The sequence below is a fragment of the Podarcis melisellensis genome (assembly GCF_964234715.1).
Source record: "Podarcis melisellensis genome assembly, chromosome: 2".
NCBI classification, from domain to species: Eukaryota; Metazoa; Chordata; class Lepidosauria; order Squamata; family Lacertidae; genus Podarcis; species Podarcis melisellensis.
In genome coordinates this window covers 85,447,457-85,473,817 of record NC_138529.1, presented here as the reverse complement: position 1 = coordinate 85,473,817, position 26,361 = coordinate 85,447,457, and the positions used below count along the sequence as shown (strand labels likewise).

Below are 26,361 nucleotides of genomic sequence, written 5' to 3'. Positions count from 1 at the left end.
ATGGGGATATAGTACTACGCGAGGAGAGCGAAAGGACACATCGCCGGCCGGGTTGCTGGTCGCCCATCGGGACCCTGTTTGCCTGCGGGCGATTCTCAAGGACGCCGCTTGCCACCCAGCCCATCATCTCCTTGGAGGGGTTTAATCCATCCTTGTTTTATTTTTTGCTTCTCTCTCTAATCCCCCACCCATCTCCTTAAAAAAAAAAATTAAATGTCAAGAGGAGCTGCCGCCTACTGGGATCTTATTGCAGTTTAAATTGTGGGGGGTGTGCTGTCCCCCTCCTCACGCTCACCCTCGGGGTTGACTGAATAAGTTCAGGTAAGAAGCAAATGACACGATTGTGACCCATAATAAGGGGTTGGGGGTGCACGATGCGGGACGGGGGGGGGGAGAAGGAAAGGAGGAGGACGGGGCGGAGGGGGGGGGGGTAAACCTCAGTGGAAGAAAACGAAGAAGCAGCCAGTTTCTAGTCCAGGGACCCGGCAGCATGCTTGCTTTATTCTGCGCGTGCAGGAAACGCTAAGCGAGAAGGCGATCGGTCGGCGGCGGCTCTAGCCTGGCGGATCAATATAGAGGGCCGCCGGATCGAAGGATCGATTAGCTGGCTTGGCCGCCGGGGCGACTTGCGAGCAGAATTCGAGGAATGTGGACTGAAGGGAGGCGAGGGAGTCCTCTTTGCGGCAGCAGATGGAGGCAGGACGGGGTGCGTGTGGGTGCCTGGGCGCGCGTGTGCGCGCCTTCAGTGTTTACAGTGATCGGGGGCGGGAGGGGGAGAGGGCAGAGACTCCTATTCCGGATCCTGGCCGTGAAGGGCGAGAGATCCTCGCCTGTGCGGATCCCGATCTCCGCTCCTGGCTCTGGAGAGAGGCGGCGCTTCCCACCATATGCGAAGGCTGCCTGGCTGAGGAGTTTCAGCAGCAAGGCAACATGCGGCCAGCACTTTCCCTTTAATAAGAAATAAACGTGCAGGTACTTCCCCGCTTCCTCTCTTAGCCCACGGCGTGCATTTCGCTTGCCACACTGGAAAAGATCCGGTTACTGATCCTTCCTCCTGTACTGTTAGGGATGCCCTCCTTTTCGCCCCCCCCAAACGCCGCTTTGCCTTTAACTTGCACGCTTGACTCCTTCCAGCAGGTGTTGGTTTTTTAAGTGACTCTGGTTTGTTTCAAAGCTTCACCGCTGGCTTTCTCTCTGGACCCCCCTCCCGCTCCCCCAGGGGGTGAAACGCAAATGCATGGCTATGGGACAAATGGATGGGCGCTGCAGATGACGGTGGCTTCGGAGTTTATGTTAACGTGGAGCGCCTAGACAGGACAAGACAGCTGTGGCTGCGGTGTTAAGTCGAGAACAGGGCAGAGATGACGAAACCAGCAGGAGGCTGTCTTTGTACGTGGAGCTAATTTGTGTCGTGGTAGGGCAGCAGCTTCCGAGCTGCAAAGAACCTTTCGTTGGATGAAGGATTCTGTGCGATTCCAAAGCTTGCACAGTCTGACATCAATATTGGTATAACCGAATCAAGAAAAGAGGCCACATTTTCTCACTGGGAAGCAAAGCATGCAACCTGACAGCTGGAAGGGGCTCCATGCCCTGTAGTCAGTCCCAAATCCTGCCTTAGGAGTAGGCAAAGTTGGAGCAGCTGTATCCCAACACATACCTATTGAGTCCCCCTTCCCCCTCAGTGCATCTTACAAAAAGATACTGCACACCCTTCTTAGGAAGTCCAGGACTGTTTCCCATATGGAACTTCTCCATGGGGAGTGCAGGGCATGGGTGTGTGAGACCACTGTATGCCATCATGTGAGAAAATCATGGGTTCATTTGGGCCACATGTCCATGGCGTGGCTTTCAAGCAGATGGCAAAAAAGACATTGACTTTTAGCACATGATGGCGAATCAAAAAACTTCCCTTGTTTTGCCTCTGAGGCACATGTGGGTAACCCAGGGGCCACATGATGTGGCCCTGGAAGGCCTCCAGCACTACCTGATGTGCATGCCCCAGCTGCTCCCACTGCCAACCCCCTCCCAAAAAATGCCACAAATTGCTTGAGAGCGTGAGTGTGATGTGAAATCATTGAATTGTTGAGTAGGAAGGGACCATGAGGGCCAATCTAGTCCAACCCCCTGCAATGCAGGAATCTTTTGCCGGACGTGGGGTTCAAACCCACAACCCTGAGATTCCGAGTCTCTTACCAGTGGAGCTGTCCAGTTTGAAACATGCATCCTCCTCATGTATAGCCCATGCTCCTTCCAGCCTGCCAAACAGCTGTTTGGGTGACTGGAGGAGAGCATGACTCTAATGGGGACGAAGGGTGCAGTTCTGTTCCCGAACTGCTGTCAGAAGTAGGAAATGTTTCCCCTTCACTTGCAACGTTCTGCCTCTTCTACCACCCTCTTTCGAACAGCGAAGGGGCATCTGCTTTGCAACCCAGCTTCAATCTATGGCATTTCCAGGTGGGAATCGGAACACCCCCTCTCTGAAAACCCTGGAGAGCTGCTGCCAGTCTGTGTGGCCATTGCTGAGCTGGATGGGCTTGGAATACAAGGCAGCTTCCTATGTTCTCAACTTGAGGGTGTGAGATATTTGACATACTGGAGAGAGAGAGAGAGACAGAGAGAGAGAGAGAGAGAGAGAGAGAGAGAGAGAGAGAGAGAGAGAGAGAGAGAGAGAGAGGCAGAAGTTCTGCGGCACACAGCACGGTTCTGTTTACTGGTTTCCCTGAGCAACTTTTGAGTGGCTTGTGAGGATGTAATGTTGGGGAAGCAACCTCCTGCAGCAGCAACAGGAGGAGGCAGCTGTGCGCTTTGCTCTGCTATGGCTGTTATGGTAATGTTGAAAGAAAGGAGAGAGAGAGAGAGATGGTTGCAGGGTTACTGTCGGTCATTGCAAACTTCAGAGGCCAAAGGGAGGGAGAACTCCACCAGTCACAGTGTGTTCAGTCAGCCTCTTTAATACCCAGCCTTGTGAAGCTGAGGTTGGGTTAAACACACTCGGCTATTTAGAGGAAGCAAAAACAACCCCCCCCCGACTCCTCGCACTAAAACCACAGCCTGGTTCTTGAAGGGATATGAAATGTATCCCTTCTCCCTTTTTGTGCCGCCCCCTCCCATGCTTAGTGCAATGAATCCCGGAGCTTTTATCCATTCACCTCTTGATAGATTAGCACAGACAGGCTTGGGACTCCGTGTGTGTGACCAGCATGAATGTCAAAGCGGAATGTACACAATCTAGAGCCCGGATTAAAGTCTTTGGCCATTATTGCTGTAAACAAAGTCTTTCCTCCTCTGGAAAACAAAGGAGAATGGATGCGTTTTAAAGCCAGTTGGCTTTCGGCGAGAAAGGGGATTTCTTGCCCCCCCCCCTCCTACCGATCCTCCTCTGCGCCTGCAGAAATTTTGACAAGGCTGTGAAAAAGAGGTGTGTGTGTGTGTGTAAACATGGCTAACCGGAGCATGTTTTGATCTCATATACTGGAGCACCTTCCTCTCCTTTATTATCAGGGATCTTGACGTACTGCAAGGCTACCAGCCTATAGATAAGTTGTGTATTCTGAATGTCTAATTGCGAATAGAGGGAATCAGGAGAAGGGAAGAGGTCCCATATATATATAGAGCACTCAGCTGATAGAGCATGAGACTCTTAATCTCAGGGTCATGGGTTCGAGTCCTACGTTGGGCAAAAGATTCCTGCATTGCAGGGGGTTGGACTAGATGACCCTTGTGGTCCCTTCCAACTCTAAAATTCTATGATTCTTTGGTGGGCAGTAAGATGAGATAAAGGTGCTGGGAGGGTTTTCCATGGAGAGAAAGGAAATTCTTTGAACCTTTTTGTGTGTGCAAGGAACTATTTCTTATATCCAGCTATCTCAGAGTAGATCCATTGGAATTAATGGACCTACATTAGCCATATCCATCAATTCCAATGGGTCTACTCTAAGTAGGAGCAACACTGCATACAACTCAATTTGCAGATGTGCTCCTGGTTTTATTTGTTTTGGGTTGTTGTTATTTTTTTTAAAAAAATCTTTCCAGCCATGAGATCTAGAAACTTGCCCTGTGTTGTAAAATGATATTTGGTGCTGGCCAGAATTGAGAAGCTGCCTTTGGCACTCTGTGCTGCTGCAACCATGTGCAGTGAGAGCAGACCCTGAAGTTGTTGCTGTGCGCTGCCCAATGTGCCTTTTCTCTTAAGCATTTAACTGGCACCACCAAGCAGTCATGTGCTATGCAGGCTGGAGGCTCCTTAATCAGGAAACCTTTCTTGCCGCATTTAACAGCAAGCGTATTTTTAAACCAGCCTGACGGCAGATGACAGTAAAGGATGACGACAACACTGATGATGATTAGATGCTATATGCATCTCCTTCATCCCTTTATGCTGACCCAGTGCACACAGCAGAGCGTACGATGGGGCTGTAAACATACCTCTTTTGATGCCAGATTGTCAGCTAGGTTTAAAAACAACCCAATCTGTAGTCTGGGAAGTTCGATTTGGAACAACAACAACAACAAAAAGACTTTTGCTCAAAGCTCTGCTCAGCTGTGAAGTTCTGTCGGTGGTTTGAGGCATGTCCAGTCTCTTTTTTAAAGAAACAAAAGGTGCTGGTACTCACCATGAAGTTGCTATAGTAACTGCCACACTTTTAACATGGGGGGGGAGGTGCCGGTACTGCTCATCCTTGAGTACCCCCAGAACATGTCAATATTTCTCAGGCAAACCTACCTTTCAGGGGCACTGTGAGAATGGAATGGGACAACCTCATGTTTGCTGCCCTGAGCTGATGGGAATAAGGCTGGGATACAAATCGAGGAATTAAAACTGGCTCATCATTCGCAGTTGCTGCAACTCTTCTATCCTGTTGCATTTCTTCACTGCTGGTAGTCCAGTACTCCTCCATTCTGCACTTTGATCTGTAGGGTGTAAAATCCTACAGAGCATTACAATAGCTGCTAATAAAATATGTTATCAAAGGCAAGATTATTTCTAGAGGGTCTGTGTTTGGAAAGATTCCTAAGAGGTCCACTCTGTCCTCGTGTCATGAACACATGTGCCTATGCACACATGCTTGCCCCTGTGTGCCTGCTCCCCAAGGAATCTGTAGGATCTCAGCCATCCAGGTTCAGCAGCGGAAGAAAGCTTTGGCTCTTACTGCCATGCAAGTGCAGCAGTTCAGGTGTCTGTCTCCCTAGAAGGAAACTGGTAGCTACTGAAGAATAGCACTCCAGGGTACATTGGTGTTTGGTGTGCATAGGTCTATAACTGTTTCCTGCTCCTGGTGATACCATCTTTGGAAATTGAGCCTACTTTTGTTTCCCTGGTCCTGCCTCCTCATTTACATATTTCCATTCAAATGTTTGCATCTTGGTCATGCTGCAGATATCCCTCCAAATAACCCTATTTTCCAGGGGTGTCCCTCATTTAGAGAAGCCGTCCCAGTTCTGATCTGATCTCAGAATGTCCCACTTTTCCTTAGGATGTCCTGAGAGACTGACATTGGCTCCCAGTATGTTTCCAGGCACAGTTCAAAGTGTTGGTGCTGACCTTTAAAGCCCTAAATGGCCTCAGCCCAGTATACCTGAAGGAGCGTCTTCACCCCCATTGTTCAGCCTGGACATCAAGGTCCATCTGCAAGGGCCTTCTGGCGGTTCCCTCATTGCGAGAAGTGAGGTTACAGGGAACCAAACAGAGGGCCTTCTCGGTAGTGGCACCCTCTCTGTGGAACACCCTCCCTTCAGATGTGAAGGAAATAAGCAACTATCTTACTTTTAAAAGACATATGAAGGCAGCCCTGCTTAAGGAAGTTTTTAATGTTTAATGCTTTACTGTGTTTTTAATATTTGGTTGAGAGCTGCCCAGAGTGGCTGGGGAATAAATAATAAATAATTATTATATTATTTTCATTGGAGAAACGTTGGAGGATATGGAGTTATCTGACCCCTGAGCTGTCTGAAGGCAATCCTGTATAGGGAAGTTCTTTTAATGCTTAATGTTTTATTATATTTTTATATATGTTGGAAGCTGCCCAGAGTGGCTGGGGCAACCCAGTAAGATGTGTGGGGTATAAATAGTAAAATTATCATTATGGAATGGGGTGTCCCTATTTTCATCGGAGAAATGTTGGAGGGTATGTATATACAGAGCATGTATGAGAAGGCAGAGGAATAATTGAGACTGGGATGTGGTCTAAGGGCGTAGATCACAGGTATCCTACAGGCCATGTAGAATGATAATAGGCCCTTTTGTGCATGCACAGCTACACACATAGGTCTCCTCCATGTGAGGGAAAAGCCTTACGTGAAAGGGCCCTGTGGATGTTTACCTGTGCACAGATATTAGGGTCCAGTTAGGACAGTGGAGGGAAGCAGAGCTAGCAATGCAGCACCCTTAGATCACAAGGGATGGAGGGAGTTAGGTCTACCCCCCTGCAGTCAAGCAGAGGCTGGGACTTGAGTTCCCTTGGTGGAAACAGATCCAGCATTGGTCCACACTGGCTTCTTGACTTGGCACTTTCCATATACAGAAGCAATGCCATTTGCATGCAGAGTAATTCTGCTGTTTATTGGGATTCCTGGGCTGTGGCATTCCAATGCCCTGATGCAAGGACTTTCTTGAAGGTGCATTGATGATGTCCCAATGGGACTTGTGCATTCCATCAGCAGGTATCCCTCTTGGTGCAATCGGTTGTAGTAGGGAGAACATAGGTTTAGGGGATTAGGTTGCATCAAAGAGAGGAGATGTTGGCAACCCTAGAAAGTAGCTGTCAGCATATCCACAGCTGTTTAAAAGGCACCAAATCGGATTATACTGTTAGCAGCAACATCTCCCTGCTCCCCAGTCGTCCTCTAATGTTCCCTGGAGTGACAAGCAGCTCAAGTTTTGCATAGCTTTCTGCATTCTCCTCTGAATGCTTACTGTGAAATACAGCAGTGCACAGGCATGCAGTACATTTGCTGCCCTTTTAATATTTAGCTGGTGACCTAAACAGGCAACTGTTGTTCCCAAAACAAGGCAGCTCTGAAAGATCAGCAGCAAGAAAACAATATTGTGAGGATATTGCGGAGGTTTGGAGTACTGTGGGAGAGTCGATGTGCTTCACCCCAGAGCCGACTGCATTTCAGTTGCAGAGAGGGAAAAACCCTATAAAAATACATAATAAGATCAAGAATAAACCAAACCAAACCATAGCAATAACCCCCACAAAACTTATTCATGGATAAACTGTTGAAAGTGGGCAGGCCTCAGTAAATGAAAATACAGCTATGCATTTTCCCCATGACTCTAACATTACTATTACATACTTCTTTAAGAATCTCCAAAAGAGAAAAGGGGGGAAAAAAGAAGGATTTGGTCATTAGCAGGCAAGTGATGAATCCAGCATGTTCCTCCAATACCCAGAATTCCCTTTGGCTCCAGTGACAGCTCTGATAGGGCAAGGAAAGTGGTATAAGTTCTCACATCTGCCTACTGACCTCTGTGCCTTTAGGCTTTCACCCTTCTGCCTCCTGTTGGCATTTCTTCTTTCACTGGAGGAGAGAGCACTGATTTGCGCCATATGGATATGAGAATGTAAGATGAATAGCAGCTGGCCCTGCGCTAGAAAGCATTCTCGTCATCTGCCGACTCTCATGTCATTCCTCCCCCTCGCTCCTCCCCCACCCCAGAACCTGATTCAAGGACCCTGCATTCTGATGAAATAATGGAGATTAATATTGCCCTCATCACTGCTTGAAATGCTAGCTCCTGAGTTGACAAGGACAGTTCGAAACAGCGTTGGCTGACGATTCTCCAGATGTGGTTGGCTTCCAAGTACTCTCAGTTCCTGCCAGCATGGCCAATGGTCAGGGATGCTGTGGGAGCTGTAGTCTAGCAACATATGGAGGGCCACAAATCAGCCATTCATGGTTTAAAATGTGCCCTGAAGGTGCAATCCTATACATATCTGTTCAGGACTAAGCCTTACAGCATTAGCTCCCAGGATTTGCAAACCTGATAGTTTCTGCCTGTTTTTCTACCTATTTCCCTGTCCATACCATTCAGCTTCATTCCACTTCCTGTATGTTTGGCATGCACACTTTCCTTCTAAAATGCTCCTTTTTCCTGGCCCTCTGCATAGCAACCTGGATATAGTGCTGTTTTCTGCACTTTGGTCACAGTCCAGTATAGAGTTAGGTAAGATTTCAGTCCATTTGCATGAACGGGCATAAGCATGGAAGTCTAAAAGAGAGACGTGCAAACCAAATACCCTGGGACACATCGTAGGCCCTTGCCAGGAAATATTAGGGAGGCCACGTGTCCTACGGAGGACAGCCCTCTGTTGAAGGCGTCCGAGTCAAGTTTAAAGATAAAGAACCCATCAGAAGGAAGAGCAGGAAGAGCCTTGAAGTTGCCCGTCAACAGGGGACGCCTGGGCAGCAGGCTGGGCAGGCCAACAGGCCACCTTCCCCACTGTAGTAAAAGGTACTGTATTTCTACTTAAATTATAGTACAATGGTTTATTACGTTGTATCTATGCATATGAATTGAATTCATGCAGATTTTATGCAAATCCAATGCGTGCCCTCCTTTGGTGAGGCATAGACTGCCATTTGAGAGTTAAGGCGCCCCAGCATGCATTCCCTGCATTTTTGGAGACATATGTTTCCCATTTCCCCCCTCCCTCCTGCTTGCCATCTGCAACACACCCCAGTGGAACTTGTGCACTGTGCATTTCTGCTCGGAAGCAAGTGCCCTTAGCTTCAGTGGGGGGCTCCCTCCCTGGTAAGGTTGCAGCTTTGGACTGTGACCAAACTGGGGCAGGATTCATTAATGCACCTCTGCTTTGAAATGCTTCATGCCACCACGTGGCACTCGAATGCCTGCAGAGGAGCTAATGAAGATCATATTAAAATGCCTAGCGCTGCATTTTGATGTCTTTCCCTCCCAACAAGCTTTGACTCAAAACGAGAAAAAGAACAAGCTGGCAGCTTGCTGGGCATCTCTGGGGAGGAGATTCTGTAAGGAGGACTCAGAAGACCTTCCTTATGCCAGAAAGCATGGCACTCAGAGCAGGGTGTCTGAACATACTGAACTGGTGTGTACACTCACTTGTGTGTGCTGGCAAAGTTCCCTTAGGACATCATAGATTAAGACAATCCCTTGTGTGATTTGTGCCCAGAAATTCCTGGTTGGTCAATCGCCTGCTTGCTGACTGATTTGATCAATTCATTGACGGCGTATAACCAAAACTTCTGTCAGGGAATAAGGAGCATGGTATTACTCAGAAGACCTTCCTTATGCCCATTATCAGGGTGATTCTCCGTCCCACACAATATTAAAGGGTGTGTGAGATCATAATTTTATAAGGAAATGCCATCTTTTGTATTCCACCCCCCCCCCCAATTCCTATTACACCAATATACCACAGGCTGAATAAACACATGTATGCTCACCTTTCCCTACTGGTTAATCAGCTAAAGCTTTAGTTGATTAATCTATCAAACTGATTAAACCTGCAGTCCTGGGGTGCAAATCCCATTTGATTCAATGGAACTCACTTATCAGTAGACATGAAGAGGGTTAAACTATAAACCTGGAGCAGTACAAAGGAGAAAACTCTGGAGGTTCAGATCTGATCTGCAGCATCCTTAGGTAATTAACCTGTGTAGGTGAAGAATCCCCTTTACTATTCAAAGTGATTATTATGCAAAAAGAGGTGAAAATGCATTGTGGAATGGATAAATTACCATACACTGAGAGGCTCAAAGCTATCTCTTGTGAACTGAACCAACACAATGGATTAAAAAATAAATAAATCACCCTACATGCATTATTTAACTACTTATATGTGTGAATGATCATTGTTAATAAAATGTCCTTTTTGGGGGCATTACCTTTCCTTCTGATCTCACAGTATACCATTCTGCTGCAACCACATATGTATCTAGAATTCTGCATAGCATTTAATGACAGTCGCCCATGAAAGCTTATGTCATAATAACTTTGTTCGCCTTCCTCTTTTTTTGCACCGTGAAGCCTAACCTTTGATTGAACTTCCTCCCGTTCAGCACATGTGAACATTTCATAAGTGTAGTCATTTGACAAGAAGAGATGGCTGGCGTTTGTGTGTAAACTAGGAAAGTGTGCAGCTTGGGAAGCCAACACATGCTTTTTTTGCTTCAGGACTCGCCATCCACGTCCTCAGCCTTGCATCAGTCAGGAAGCTGCTTTTCAAAGAAATGTACTTTCGCTTGTTCAGGCTTCCTGTGGAATGTCAGTGGGCTGGTGCTGATGGAAGATGTGTGCAAAATCCATCTTTTGCCATCTCAGCTGTGCGGTGCGTGCTTTGGATTTTATTTCTTTGAGCGGAACGAGACAAAGATGGGGCGCGTTAAAAGATGCAGTAAAAGCACGGATTATACAGGGAATAGTAAGCATCTTTTGCCTATCCCTGGACAATATCAACAACAGTTTGTGGCAAAGCAGCTGCGGCAACAATAGCAGACAAGCATGCTAGAAATGACTTTGCAAAAGATGTGTTTGAGATCTCCTTTGTTTTCCATTGCCCCTTCTCACGCTCTCACATTCACCCTCTTTCTTCCAAACCCAGGTTTTATAAGTTTATTGCATTTATATTGCACCTTTTCCTCCAAGAGGTTCTCCCTCTTCTCATTTCATGCCCACAACAACCCTGTGAGGTAGGATATGTTTGAGAGGCTGTGACAGGGTAACAGTGAGCCAAGTGGGGTTTGAACCCTGATCTCCCAGGTCATAGTCCAACACTCTAACCACTACACCAGCACTGGCTCTTAAAGGATCTGCTCCCACAATTCATATACCCTCCCCCAAGGCAAAGTAGGTTTGCCTTGACTGGAAGAGCAAATAATTTTCTGCCTGAGACTGTATCTTTTCCCTTTCACAACCGAGAGCACAAGCTTTGGGTGTTTTGCTGTGAGAGTTTTGCTTGGGGCAGCTAGAGCAGGAAAGGCCTGTGCATGATTTCTTGCCCCCCCTCACCCAGATGTGCTTCCATAGGAAATTCACTCCCAGGCCTTCCTGAGGCTAAGTGAGTTGATGGTGCTTGTCAGGAACATGGCACAATGAGACTGGTCACAATGCTTTGAAATCCAAAGCCAGAATTGAGATGCTAATTCTGACCGGAGTCTTCCAAATTTAGAAGCTGTCACATGCTTCAGTTCATCCCAAGGCAGTGCTTCAAATGAAAGGCAGGAGAATATGGTGGAGAGAAGTTTTTACACTGGACTTGTGGGCATGCAGACCAGAGCTAAAATTTGCTAGTAATCTTTCTTTGAGGGGTGGGGAACGGCCCCCTCTTTGCCAAGGTATGGCGATTAAATAATCCGGCTTGGTTCAAGCCTGTATCAAGAGCAGCGCAACAGATAATGGCAGTAGAAAATTTGAATCATTAACCCGGAGAGGAAAATCCTCACTGTCAAAGTCTAGCCAATATTTTTAGCTCCTGCTGCCCCAAGCTTTGCATTATGCTGATTAGCCTACATTTGTATATGTGAGAAAGTTAAAAATAAAGCCAGGGGAAAGCGGTAATAAACACTCTGCTTGATATGGAGGTTTGGGAATGGTAAAAGTTTCAACAGTTCTCCTCCCTCGGCCTCGTTCCCGGCTCTCTCTACCCTTTAGCATTGGCTGCAAGATCCACGGCTAAGGAAAAGGACATTGAAGGACATCTTTCTCCTCACCAACAATCCTTTGGAAATAAGTAGGCTGTTGTAAATCTCCAGAACACATAGTTGTGAAATGGCGTTTCAGAGAGAATTCTTTTGCAAGCATGTGGTGCAATCTTGGAAAAAGAGCGCTCAAGAAATCCTCTTGGGTGATAACAGGCAATATCAAAACATGTAGCAACATGAGCACGCAGCAAGGATTGTGGGCCAGGCTGGGGAAAGCTTTGTAGTTTTAGTGCATTGAGATGAATGATTAAACCTGACTTCTGACTCTTGGTGTTTGTGTTTCCCATATCCAGGCTTTCGCTCTGTTGGTACATGCTGGTGGGAGACCTATAAAGAGATTATCCCGGGATGGTGGATCACTTGCTTCCTGCAGATGAGTCCTTCTCATCTGCAAGGCCTCTTCTCGGATACTTTGGGGACATGGCAGCCATTGGCAGGTCGTACCACATGCTGCCGTCCCCCTTGTCGGAAGATGACAGCGACTCCTCGAGTTTTTGCTCTTGTTCCAGTCCCGATTCCCAGGTCCTTAGCTCAAGCTGCGGGAGCTCGTCAAGTGCCGAGAGTCAGGACAGCATCTTGGACTACTTGTTGTCTCAGGCATCCTTGGGGAATGGCCATGCCTCTTGGTGGGACAAAAGGAGACTTCAGCCTATTGTGAAGGAGGAGCATTATAGGATGCCCGAATTCACAGTGGAGATGGAGGATTCGGGACCATTTCAGCCCACCCTGGAGGAAATCGAGGAGTTTCTGGAAGAGAACATGGAGACAGAGCTCAAGGAAGGACCCAAAAGCGAGACCAAAGACATGAGAGCTTGTGGCCAGATAGCTGTGGCTTCCATGCAGCCCAAAGATCACATGGTACCCAGTAGTAGTTTAAAAGACAGCAAAAGCGAACAGTCAAGCGGCACAATGGATGCATCAAACGGAGCCATGTCCCTCGATGGGGGGATCCCAGTCATGCTCCAAATCCAACCAGTGCAAGTTAAGCAAGCATCAAACGCAAGCCCTAGTTCACAGGGACCTGCGCAAGAGAACATTAAAATTGCACAGCTCCTGGTCAACATCCAAGGGCAAACGTTTGCACTTGTGCCACAGCTTGTTCCATCGTCCAACTTGAACTCCTCCTCCAAATTTGTCCGCATAGCCCCAGTTCCGATCGCTGCGAAACCAATCGGGCCTGGAGGTACGATCCAGGGGCAAACGGGGGTCATCATGGGTCAAAAGTTTCAAAAGAACCCTGCGGCAGAACTCATCAAAATGCACAAATGTACTTTCCCCGGATGTACCAAGATGTACACCAAAAGCAGCCACTTGAAAGCCCACCTGAGGAGGCACACGGGGGAGAAACCCTTTGCGTGTACGTGGCCTGGTTGTGGATGGAGGTCAGTATTGGGGTGTGGTGGCAGGCTGGGTCACATAATACTGCCATTCGTTCCATGTTATTTGCCAGCCGGTAATTTTGAACCAAATTAATTGAAGGATGTGCCTTCTTCTCTAGTACCTGGCGATCATTAGAATTTAAGCATTTTCTCTCGAAATGAGATGATGCTAGCAACATCTGTGAATCAAATGGCACAACCTCTTGCGCTTTAGTGGCAGAAAAGGTTTTGTTTTCCCACAAAAACAGTTGTCATCTCAGCTCATAAAAGAGAGATTGAACTTGTCAGAACAGGAATTGCGAGCTGTATACTATGGGCTTGGTTGCGATGCATTTTCCGCAATCAGCACCAAAGGAAAGGATAGGTGCCAAGAAGAGTTCAGTGGTGAAGCACAGGATTTGAATACAAAAAAGTCCAAGGCTCGATCCTCTCCAGTTAAATGGTTGAGTGGCAGGTGAGATGACAGTACTAGGCTAGATGCGCAAAGTATTTTGACAGCTTCATATGTTCCTATAATTGCAGTTAGTGACAAAAGAGGGAGGGGGAGAATTATAAATTATATATCCATATTCACTATCTTTAAGTGAATGCATACAATCAGGCCCATGGAAATCTCTGCTTTCTGAATGGCTTGACACTCCTTCTGACTGAATCAACACAAATTCCACAAGACTTTGCAAATCTGGTCTGCTAAATGTCTGTTGACCTGCATCTCATCCATGTGCTGAGCATCTTTGTTGTGGCTTCCACCCCTGAACTTAGGAGGCGATGTCAAATGCCATCTTGCAGTGGGTGGTGCTGACTACATGTTGCAGTTGGGCATGGATACTTGAGGATGAAATAGGCATGCTTCTTTTCAGAATGGGGAAGGCTTAGTCAAAATGCCTCCAAACCCTCTGTTTTCCGCAGGCTGTAAGTAAGAGAGACTAGACAGAGGAATCGCTGTGTAATTGCTGTGGTTTCCCTATGGCGTAGGAATCCAATGTTGGTCATGCCTGGAGGCATGAGATTCTCAGTTGGACATTTGGCTTGACTCAGTATTTATATTCTTCAATTTCCATATTTGTGACACTTCCCTAGGTTGATTGCCCTATGCCTGCAAGGAGCGACTCATAACATTTCTCACCCGTGGTTTTTAGGGAAATAGTTGATTATTAACTACGCAGTTGGCCTCCCGTCCTGATGGCTTCCTGTCATGGCATTTAGAATATTTGCTCTCCCTAACAGTGAACCCTAATGCAAATATTTTTGTGGAAAATTTTGTTTCTGTGAGCGGGGGATGTGAGGAAATTATGACAAATGTTCAGATTTTTTAAAAAGGCTGGTGAAGGAAAATGATTTTGGTATTCTGTAGCCAATGGACTTGAAATCCCAGCAAGCCTATCTGAGGACTCTCAGTGACTCTCCAGTCCTCTTTGCTTTCCCATCCTTTCTTCTTAGGATGTATTTTATGAAAGCCACAAATGTACGCCATTTTCCTAACTTCAAGGGAACTGAGCATGGATAGCATGAGCAGAAGATGTCAAGAGGGCAGTGGGTGAAACTGTCACAAGTTGTAGAGAAGAGCCTGAAATCACCAATTTTTAAAATTTATTTTTAGTATGCTTTAGGACAGGGTTTCTCAAACTTGGGTCTCCAGCTGTTTTCAGACTACAACTCCCATCTTCCCTAGTTAGCAGGATAAGTAGTCAGGTATGATGGGAATTGTAGTCCAAAAACTGCTGGAGACCCAAGTTTGGGAAACTCTGCTTTAGGGCATAGGTAGGGGACCTTTGGCCTCCAAATGCTGTTGTACTGCAGCTCCCATAAGCCTTGAGCTGGGGCTGATGGGAGTTGTAGCTCAGCAACACCCAGAGAGCCCAAAGTTCCACACCCCTGCTTTACAGCAAGAGCTAGGAACCCTTTTCAGCTTGAGGGCCACATTCCTTTCTTGGCCACTGTTCAGAGGCCACATGCAAGTGTTGGGTGAGTCTGGAAGCAAATTGGGTGGAGCAACAAATGCAAATGTTACCTTTGTGCAGTAAGTGAGTTTCTACACCCACTTACACAGCACAATCTATCCTCCGTTCAGACAAGCCAGGGGCATTGACAGAATTCAAGGATACTTTTCAGCCCTGTAAAAGCACTCATGAGAAGATGGGCCAGCGATGGCTTGTGGCTAGGGCAGGACGTGTGGACCGAGTGCTAGAGAGAGAGGCCTGGAGTGCCAACCCTTAAAAGGAGTAAGAACTAATATCTAAGCTACCTTCTTTATGGGGTTTGGCTTTGTGGAATGTCACAAAGTTCAGAAAATGGCAGCTGTACATTTATCACAGGAGAGAGGGCAGTGGATATGGCCCAGGTGATATGTTGCATTACTGGGATGGGGAATGTGCTTGCATTTATGACTGCCTGCGTCCTTGTGAGTAACAGCTGACTAACATGAGTGATGTACACCAGCCATGGATGATTGTCCACCAGAGGTTTGATAGACCTTTCATGTTTTTGCTGCAATAATCAGGGGAAGGGACAGTGCACAGATGTGATCTGTTTTGGTGCATCGTGAGTTGTGTAGGCCTGGTACTGTGGCATCCAGGGTCTAAGTGCTGTGGAGAACAATAACATACATCACCAGAGGTCTTCCCCTTTCTTTACTCGAGAAACTACACATCCTGCAGATCCTTACACCCTTTAATCTTTTTGGGTGGGAGCTATTATTTTGAACCAGTGCCTATGTTAACTGCATCAGCTGATATGTACATTTGACAGCTCTAGCTCATCGTCAGTATGAGGAGGAGACTTATGGAAGACAGCAGATCAACAGATCCGTGGCAGATTGCAGGCAGGCAAGATTATTCAAGGAGATGGCAGAGTACGGCCACTGCAGGGTGTGGATTGTGTGTAAAGGGCAGGGCTTGGGTGGAGCATAGCTTTCAGAGAGTCTTGAGGGCCAGAGAGGGCCCAGGGTTTCCCACTCCACATTTGCAATGGGCATTTGTTATTAAAAGGAAGGAAGAGGCGGCCGCCCATTTTCTAAGGAGTTTGTTTCTTCCAGTATACCTCTCTAGGATTAGTCCAGAATTTCAGTGCACACTTATGTGGTGTTTTTGGCCATCAAAGTGAGATTGGCAAGTGGCTGGAGGTAACTGAGCCCAAAATTGCACAGCTTTCCTTTTATCAGCAGAGAATGTTTACTTTCCAGAAGTTCAGAGAGAGCTGGGACCTCACATGACTTGTGTGCCGAGTACACCTGGAGCTTCTGTTCTTTTCCATTTTTCTTTATCGCCCTGTATTGAACACACCGGCCTAAGAGATACACTTCTGGTATTTTTCCTTTAGTTGTTTTCTTTTCCTCTTTGTGTAGGACTCCTTTTTCCAAACAGATGCATTTCAGGTGTTTGTTTGCATCAAGAGCAATTAAAGAAAATTGCCCTGGTCTGTGTAAATGGAAACACAATACTTAGAATCAAAGAACTGTAGAGTTGGAAGGGACCTGAAGGGCCTAAGGCATCCATGACAGATGGCCATCTAACCTCTGCTTAAAAACCTCCAAGAAAGGAGAGACCACAACCTCCTTAGGGAGTCCATTCCGCTGTCAAACAGCTCCTACTGTCAGAAGGTTTTTCCTGAAGTTTGGTCGGAATCTCCTTTCTTATAACTTAGCTATGGACAGCACTAAAGCTGCTCCTTCTTTTAGATGAGACAGTGAGGTGAAAAACAAAATGTCATGTTGCTGAATAAAGGTAAAGGTACCCCTGCCCGTACGGGCCAGTCTTGACAGACTCTGGGGTTGTGCGCCCATCTCACTTAAGAGGCCAGGGGCCAGCGCTGTCCGGAGACACTTCCGGGTCACGTGGCCAGCGTGACAAGCTGCATCTGGGAAGCCAGAGCCGCACACTCAAACGCCGTTTACCTTCCCGCTGGTAAGCGGTCCCTATTTATCTACTTGCACCCGGAGGTGCTTTCGAACTGCTAGGTTGGCAGGCGCTGGGACCGAGCAGCGGGAGCGCACCCCGCCGCAGGGATTCGAACCGCCGACCTTTCGATCGGCAAGTCCTAGGCGCTGAGGCTTTAACCCACAGCGCCACCTGCGTCCCCCATGTTGCTGAATAGCTTCCCTCAAAAGAGAACCTGGGTATTCAAAATGCACCAGGAAATCTGATGTGCCTATAGTCTAATACATCTACTACAGATTGGCTTCTCCATTTCTCCATTCTTCTGTTGCAGGGGTAGTCAGTGTTGTGCCTTGCAGATATTATTGGACACCATTTCCCATCAGCCGCAGTCAGTCTGGCCAGTGCTCAGGGAAGTTGGGAGCTGGAGTGTTACAATGCCAGGGAGCCACCATGTTGGCTACCCCTTGCTGCTGTGTGGTACGACCCTCCTTCTGTCTGTAGTATGATGGCTGCAGCAACAGCAATGACTTTGCTTCACAGGCTGTTATCTAACCACAGTTGCTCATCTTACAGTAGTGCATTACTACCATAATAGAACATCAAAACACGTTTAAAGTAGGCAAGGCAGAATCAAATGGATCTTTCTCTGCTCCTGCTCCATGGGGAAGGACTAAACCTCAGTAGAGTCAAGTAGATGCTGAAGGAGCCAGGTTTAGTGCCTGGCATCTCCAGTAAAGACCCATCAGGTGATGGGAAAGGTCTGTGTCTTGGAAACCCAGAGAGAGAGAGAGAGAGAGAGAGAGAGAGAGAGAGAGAGAGAGAGAGAGAGAGACTGCTAGCCAGACAATGCCAAACTGGTAGGATAAATATATGGTCTGACCTGATACAAGGCAACTGAAAGGTCTTGCCTGAAACCCTGGATATCTTCTGCCAGTCAAGAGTAGATAATACTGAGCTAGGCAAAACATTGGTCTGACTCAAAATAAGGCAGCTTCCTATATTTAGAGCCAGACCAGTTTTGCTTCACCAGGGTGGCAGCCTCCCTTGCCTTCAGACCATACCCTGGGACCATTTATCGTCTTTGTTACTGTTGTACCATTATTAGAGCCTACAAAATAAATAACTTGTTGTGTAAAGCAATCAAACAAGCCCTGCAGGCAAATGACAAATATCTCCCATTGGAACGGACGCTTTCCCACGATTGCACTGCATCTCCTCTATGAATGCAGTTCAAGGTGTCTGTTTGCTTATTTATTTTTTAAAACAAAATTTATATACCACATGATTGTAAGAAAACCTCTTATGCAGTTTACAAAAAAAAAATCATTAAAATTATCATTAAAAACAATTTAAAACCAGCATTTAAAAATATTATATTAATGCAGGATGTGGTTAGCAAGAGTTGAGTGTTACCAGAACTTGGGATGAAGCAATCGGCAAACACAAAATGTAAGTGAGCTGTGGACTTATAATTTGGAAAGCCATCAATACACTTATAATGGCTGGACCACCATAATTAACTCAGAAATGCCTTTTTTATTCAGAAATCCAATTTGGAATCTGCTACGGTTCACATAGTTGAACTCAGATTTCATGCTGAATGCAGATATCCAATTCCTGGGTTGGTATTTGACCTATGAAATCGATATTTAACCCCCCATCTTTGATATTTTAGGATGTGTGATACCTGAAATTCTATATATCAGTCCTTGGAACTTGAAACATACCAGCTTTTCCTTCAGAATACCATTCCTTTGTGTGTATATAAATCTGATAAGTAAATAAAAATAAAATAATGTTTGTCAATCAAGGTGCTATAATTCAAGGGTGGAGAACGATAATAGTTTTAACTGAGAAGCATTTGAATCTGGGTCCTCAGATGCTGTCAAACTACAAGTCCCATCACCCTTGACCATTGGCTAACCTGACTAGGGATGCTGGGCGGTGTAGTCTAACAAATGCCTGGGGATTCAAGGTTGAAGAATACTGATGTAGGGCATATGGAGACACAGCGATGGCTACTTCTTGTACCTTTTCTTTTATGCAAGGCATTCAGCACAGCTGCACTAGAAAGCAGACACAGTCCATTAGCTGCAGTCTGCACACTTCTAAAGCACCCGCCATCACATAAGAAAATGTGGGCGGGTTTTTGAAAAACAAGGAAGCTGGACTGGCGGTGCATAATATGAAGGTGCTAAAGAATACTGCAATTGACCAACACAAAGCAAATTGTGTCTCTTGATGTAAAGGTAAAGGGACCCCTGACCATTAGGTCCAGTTGTTGCGGCGCTCATCTCTCTTTATTGGCCAAGGGAGCCGGTGTACAGCTTCTGGGTCATGTGGCCAGCATGACTAAGCTGCTTCTGGTGAACCACAGCAGCGCACTGAAATGCCATTTACCTTCCCGCCAGAGCGGTACCCATTTATCTACTTGCACTTTGACGTGCTTTCGTACTGCTAGGTTGGCAGGAGCAGGGACTGAACAATGGGAGCTCACCCCGTCGCGAGGATTCAAACCGCCAACCTTCTGATCGGCAAGTCCTAGGCTCTGTGGTTTACACCACAGCGCCACCTGCGTCCCTGTCTCTTGATGTGCCTTACCATAATAATAATTAAAAAAAAGGTGTGGGGGTATCTGTCAAGTAAAGAAGATATATGTGGTATGAAGCACATACTCCCTCTTCCTACAGTTCCAGAGTCAAGGTGCATAGTATCCAAGGCACTTGAGACAGAAAATCCACATGTACTTCTCCTTGGGAGTAAAGGCACAACTTCCAATTAAATAACTAACAAATTGCTGCCCTTCCGTGACACCCCCAAGCCAACCTGAGGCAGCCGCTTCACTCTGCCAGCAACCCTCCCTTGAAGCATGCTTAAATCCCAATGAAGCCCTTTTTACCCAGATTTTCTGAGCAATTAACATATGGGAAGAGATTTCCCCCATTCTCACTTTCCAGGCTCACAGCTAATTGCTGTGAAACCCAGGCAGCTTGCTACCATGATTCCAGGATCTGTCACATGTCCTGCTTGTTTGACCCGAGAACCACCTGTGATTGAATCAAACTCTTTAAGGATATGTTACATCATTCCATGTGCACCATGACACAAAGGCCAGCCAAAATGAGCAAACAAAAGTTGGTAAGGCTAGTGTGTGGCGATCGCAAGGGGTTCTACGTGCTTCAGATGTCCACCTTTCGAGTCTTTTCTTTTGTATAAACACGCAGGGATCAGGGAGTGTATTTCTGCTGGTATAGTAAGCTGATCTTTCCCAGCAAGCTGGGCAACAGCATAGCAACATCGTTACCTGATCAACTGCAGGGTTTAGGCATGAGGTAAAGAATATTCTTATCATATTAACTCACGCTGCTTTCCATGGCTCAGATAGCACATATCTTTGAGGTGCTCACGCATCTGCCCCTGATTTTGCTAATAATAAAAACTCATCCCAATGGACTCAGCATTTGTGTGTGTGTGTATGCAGAAATAAATCCAAGCATCACACAATGATGGCACAGGAATTTGGCACACCTGCATTTCTCTTGAGAATTATTATTATTTGCTTAAAAACAAAAGAAAATGCATTCACCTAAACATAGCAATCTACTATCTTTTCAGGCAAACACATTTTACAGATTTCCTTTCTCTTCCAATTTGCATTTAGTAAATGACTGCGGCTTCATTCATTTACTACAAGCAAACAGCTGACAGCACTTCTTAAGAATTCTTTTCAGTGCCAGCCTTTGCTACTGTTCTAGCTGACACCCACTTCATAGCACCATCTTTCGAAAGGGGCAGTAGTCTCAGTTGTGCATCCTGAACACATGGGGTTTTCAGAGGAGTTTCAGCATTATGCGGAGCTAGAAATCAGCATTGCCCTGCCTTGCAACTCTATGAATTCATCTCAGTATTGACAGTACAGTGGTACCTCAGGTTACAGACGCTTCAGGTTACAGACGCTTCAGGTTACAGACTCTGCTAACCCAGAAATAGTACCTCAGGTTAAGAACTTTGCTTCAGGATGAGAACAGAAATCGTGCAATGCCAGTGCGGCGGCAGCAGGAGGCCCCATTAGCTAAAGTGGTGCTTCAGGTTAAGAACAGTTTCAGGTTAAGAACGGACCTCTGGAATGAATTAAATTCTTAACCCGAGGTACCACTGTATTTAGGGTTTTTCTTTTCTTTTCCCTTTTCCTGATGTTAGGCAGGAGCTGCCTAATATATAAGCTCAGAGAGTTATATTGCTAGCTGAGGGTCTCTCTCTCTCCTCTCTCCACAATCTGACTGAGCCTTGTTGTGTTCAAAATGGCGTTGTTCTGTGCCTTCCGATATGAGAGGAACATTTGTATGAGACAGTGTCACACTCTTCCTCCTTTGAAATCAGTGCCAGTGGATATGAAATGACTACTTTTAACTATGCTTGGTGGCCGACATCTGCCTCTGTGCTGCTAGCGGTTCATGGATAATGACTTTGTCCCAATGTATTGGAGAATTTCCCACATGTTGCCACCATTTTGGGGACAGGTCTGCTAGAGCATGTGGGGAATAGCTTGATGTCAAATGTGAGTCACTGCATTGATTGATTGATTGATTGATTGATTGATTCCTCTCCGTTGAATTTGCTTGACAAAGGTGTTTGGCATACGAGACCTTTCTTCTTCAGCAGGCAATTGAAGGGGAACTTTTCAGTTTTTATGATTAATTTTAATCAATCCTATCCATTGCATGCTTTTTAATTTTTATGTACACCACTTAGAAACATTGGTAATTAACTGGTCTACACATAGCTTAAACAAATGACTCAGTAAGAGATGCTTGACAGTGGAACAGACTACCTCAGAAGGCTGTGGACTCTCCTTCCCTGGAAATTTTTTAACGGAGGACAGACCTGTCAGGGATTCTTTACCTGTGATCCCTGTCAATCAGCTGATTGTCAGGGCTTGCAAAGCACCATGCACTGTGGTGTGCATACCCTGATGATCACTGGGGTTTCTGTACACAGTGCAATGGAAAAACAGATCACAGAGTGTAATTGTGATGCCAGGTGACTGACAAGTGGGCAGCCCTGGCCCATAGGGGAATGGTTTATGGGCAAATGATACTGTTACCTTGATATAGGTAGGGTGGATTGGGTCTGCTCAGTGCCTTGAGGGGAGACTGCCCAGAAAATCCATGTATGTCATGTTGAGTTCCATGTTGGGAGAAAGGCAGGATATCTACTAAAATAAATAAAATTATAGGGATTACAGGATAGAAAGTACCTTGGTTAAGCTTTTGTGGAAGAACTATACCATATGAACAAAGATTTCTAAAGGGGATTTACAGCTGCCATCTGTGAGAAATTCTCCATTTTGTTCTGTTGAAACTGGATGAAATCCAGGAGATCTTGTCATAATAAGAGAATTACCTGAGGTATTTGGAGAAATGGTTGGAATTGTTGCACAACAGCAGCCAGCTCTGCTATTCATGTATATGTTTGTTTTACATGCAATTTTGTTCTGTCTGCTTATAAATCACTTCTTGTCTTCTTTTCATTGTGTGACTTCGTCCTTTGGTTTTTCATGCATCGATGACAACCAAAGACAACAACCTACTGATAACCCTTCCTCTCCCCCCTTACTGACTTTCAGGTTTTCACGATCAGATGAACTATCCCGGCACAGGCGCTCGCATTCTGGAGTGAAACCGTATCAGTGCCCCGTGTGTGAGAAGAAGTTTGCTCGGAGCGACCATTTGTCCAAGCACGTCAAAGTCCACCGGTTTCCTAGAAGCAGCCGCTCGATGCGCTCAGTGAACTGAGGGGGGGGGGTGTCTCACTTTCTCCTTTCCACCCCTTCACCCATGAACAGGAACTGACAGAACTTTGTTCGGTATCCTCCTCACGATAATTTATTTGTCTCCCTGTAACAGCTGATGCCATGACATCACACACATCTATTTTTTTAAAAAGAAAAAGAAGAAAAAAAACCCCACCCACCACCTTTACCTTATTTCTTTTCCTTTCCTTTGCTGATGCTTCTTCCTTTTGAAATTACAGTGTTTTATTTTTAGCTGTTTTCTCCTGCACCATGATAATTTATGGGCTACTTGCTGCTAGTTAATTATAGTTCTGGCATTCCTGAAGGCTTTGCTCATGTACAGGGCTATTCGTTGTGAGGGGTAATTTTTTAAAAAAGCATTAGGCCTATTTGTCCAGTTTGGAAACAGCAAATTTCTTTCGAAATTAAAACAATGTCTTTTTGGCAAGGTTGGGGTGGGGTGGTAGGCTTATATATTTTATTGAGGTGATGGTGTTCCTTATCTAGGAGTTTGTAGAGGCCTGGTAGTCCTGTCAGGGCAGAGGCCTTTGATGGCTAAGGCCCACTCAGCAGTAGAAGCATGGAGAATAAGGCCATCAATGACTATTAGCCATGGCGGCCATGTTCCATCTCCACTGTTGGAGCTAACACATGCCTCCAAATACCAGGTTTTGGGACTTCCAGGCTGGGAGAGTGCTTTTGCACTCAGGTCCTCCTTGAGGGTTTCCCATAAGCATCTGGTTGGCCACTGTGAGAACAGGATGCTGGACTAGATGGGCCTTGGGCCTGATCCCACAGGGCTCTTCTTATGAGCAGGAAGGCCCCCAAATGCAGCACACATTTTGAAGTCATACACAGCCACCTATAGAGGGATGCCTCATGCTACTGTTAGGTCCAGAGTCTAAAATGATCTAGCTGCCCCACTGTAGAGGTTATCAAATGAGGAAGGGCAAAAGGAGCATATTGGGTGTATGATGTGTGTATTTGTGTTTCTGTGTGGGAAATTGCAAGCCAGCTGGTATTTTGCTGCTCTTGAGCAGAGCTGCACAATATCCTGTCAGCTGCCAGAATTGTGGCCTGAAAAACTCATAAGGTCCAGATCCTTCTTAGTTTTGCTGGAGTCTTGTCAGGACCTGTTCTCATAAGCCACTAAATTAATCCTCCCTGGTTCCTTTCCAGGCTGACAAGAGTCTTCCATGTTATCTCCTATTCCACCAGTGTGTATTGGTTCCACCCCTTGCCCCTCCTGAGGTCAGTATTTTTGAAATCAAAAAGCTGGCAACCAAAGGAGGAAGAAACAAAAGGATAAAATGTGGAATGTATGTCCTTTGCCAAATCATCCAGATTACTAAAACACACCAGTCTCATTCAGTTCATGGATGATAAATATACATAGGGTGAGGTGCATCTCAGCGACAGACTCTGCCCCCCTCCAGTCTTTGGGAGCAGTTCTTGACTGCTGCTTCATAGGTCTCAAAGTCACAGTCCAGCCATAATCCAAAGTAGGCTGACAGTACAATAGCTTATCAGTGTGTTTGTGTGTGAGTGTGGCTGGTGTTAAGGTAGAGTGTTGAATGTTGGTTTCCTATGGAGCCCAAAATATAGCCAGGCCAATGTGCTCTATAAAAGATTTTTCATTGGAGAGGAGTGATGCTCATAGACCTGTACAAATGATGCTTGCTTTTTGGCAAAGATTCATAGTCCGGTGATCATGATGTGGGAGGACCGGATGTAAGAGTGATACCTTGTTTTTGCCGCTTCTGAGGCCACTGCGTTTTCACCATGCAATACAGCTTGCATCACGTACCATTCCTGCAGGAGCCTAAGGTACCTCCTGCCAAAAGTTACAACCTCCTCCTCCTCACGTGGCTTTTGACGGGCACAGAAGTAACTGGGATGGCTGTTTGCATCTTCCCAGATGGATGTGTGAAGAAATGCTGGACTCATCCCCCCCCCCCCCCGTTTACAGCATGGAATGAAATCCTTACCCCCCCCCCCAGTCACTGGGGAGGGAGGACTTAAAAGACTTATTGAATGTTTTGCGAAAGCACTTTTTTTGAGCCGTAGGAGGCAAGCACGCCCCAAATGTGGAGTATCCTCATGGGCTGCTATTCGGAGAGCAATGCAACTGGGGCATCGTGCATTTTAGCCAGCTCGTGCAGTAGCTGTCTCAAGGGCTAAACAACAACAACAACAAAGGGAATACGTACATACATATATATATCAATATATATATACTTACAATGCAATGCTGGCAGCAAAATTATTGTGTTAGGAAACATTTCCCCCTGCACCCCCTCTTTCCCCTTTATTTATGTACTCAGCTGATCGTAGGAAGCTTTCTAGCAAAATAGAATCTGGTAATTAGAGAATATTTGTTTAAAGCAAAATACAGTTGAGCGTGTTGCATCTCTTCTCTGATCATAGACGGTGCCTGTGTCCATCAGCACAACTGAGTAAACGTTAGCCGTGACTCAACCCCTCTGAAAGCAATGGGACGGGATTAGTAGCTCCTACCTGAAGATCCATTGGTTTCAATGGGACTTGGTTGCAATTAACTTCTGTAGGATTAAGCCTTGTCTGTCTTGTCAACTTTTTTGTTAGCCAAATGGGAAATAAAACACTGCAATTCTAGCGTTCGTACCAGGTCAAAATGCAGACCACGTCGCCACGTTCGAGCAAGAGCTCCACTCACTACCTTCATCTAGGAATGCATTCCTTTTGTCGTCTAAGAAACAAGTATAAACAAATCTTTCTTCTATTGACTGGTTTTTATCTCACATCCTATGAATGTATGTAAATAAAACTGTACATATTGCATATCTATATAAAATATCTTTTAATAACGTATGAGAAAATTGTGTAAATTTGAAACAAAAGAATACCTTTAAAGCCAGTGTACATAAGTTACAATCCTGTATATTTTTTTCTTTTGTTCTTCATAAAATATATTTACTTTGACAATAAAAAGAAAATTGAAATTTTACAAGTGATGTGATGCGCTTTTCTTGGTTTTCACAATCATGTTCTTCAGGAGTCCATGGAGCCCCTTGGCAGTGTGGATGGGAAAGAATAGTAACGTCTAGCATTTCAAAACATAGGAAGCTGCCTTATACTGAGCCGAGCTGCTAGGAAACTAACTTAAATGATGCAAAATCCAGAGAGAAAAAAAATCCTGATTACACTTTACTGAGAAAATTGAACAATAACAGAGAGGTTTTGTCTTTCTTACTTCAGGCCTTGTGCATAGCAGGGAGACATACAACCAAACATACAGAGGAAAAATCCCTCAGGACCACACAGCCAATCAGAGCACGTGCAACCTTGGTAAACATGTCGCTCTGCATGGTTGCTAAGTAACACCTCCACCCACTCCCCTCTTGGCTAGTTGACTTTAACATTAAACAAAATTAACCATTAATTTGCACACAGAATGATCTTTGCTGTTTCACTTCCGGCACAGGCCTTTGGTCCATCTTATTTAATGTTTCTACTGACTGGCTGCAGCTCTTCTGGGTTTCAGACAGGGAGCTTTCCCAGCCATACCTGGAGATGCCAGTGATTGACCTTCTGCATGCTAAGCAAATGCTACAGCCCATTCCCCTTTGAGTGTGCTGGTATGGCCACT

General features: G+C 45.8%; 1 protein-coding gene across 3 annotated transcripts; it reads left to right on the top strand.

The window, feature by feature from the left end:
* Positions 1 to 25,722, top strand: KLF15 (KLF transcription factor 15). 3 transcript variants are annotated; one of them, XM_081902997.1, is made up of 3 exons: positions 1 to 321; positions 11,979 to 13,067; positions 22,566 to 25,722. In XM_081902997.1, exons 2-3 carry the CDS (start codon positions 12,034 to 12,036, stop codon positions 22,732 to 22,734), a joined length of 1,203 nt encoding a protein of 400 aa, XP_081759123.1. In that variant the 5' UTR covers positions 1 to 321; positions 11,979 to 12,033; the 3' UTR covers positions 22,735 to 25,722. The 3 variants fall into 3 exon arrangements, with proteins under 3 accessions (XP_081759123.1, XP_081759124.1, XP_081759125.1); XM_081902998.1 differs by lacking the exon at positions 1 to 321 and adding an exon at positions 2,878 to 8,458; XM_081902999.1 differs by lacking the exon at positions 1 to 321 and adding an exon at positions 9,848 to 10,313.
* The last annotated feature ends 639 nt before the right edge of the window (positions 25,723 to 26,361 follow it).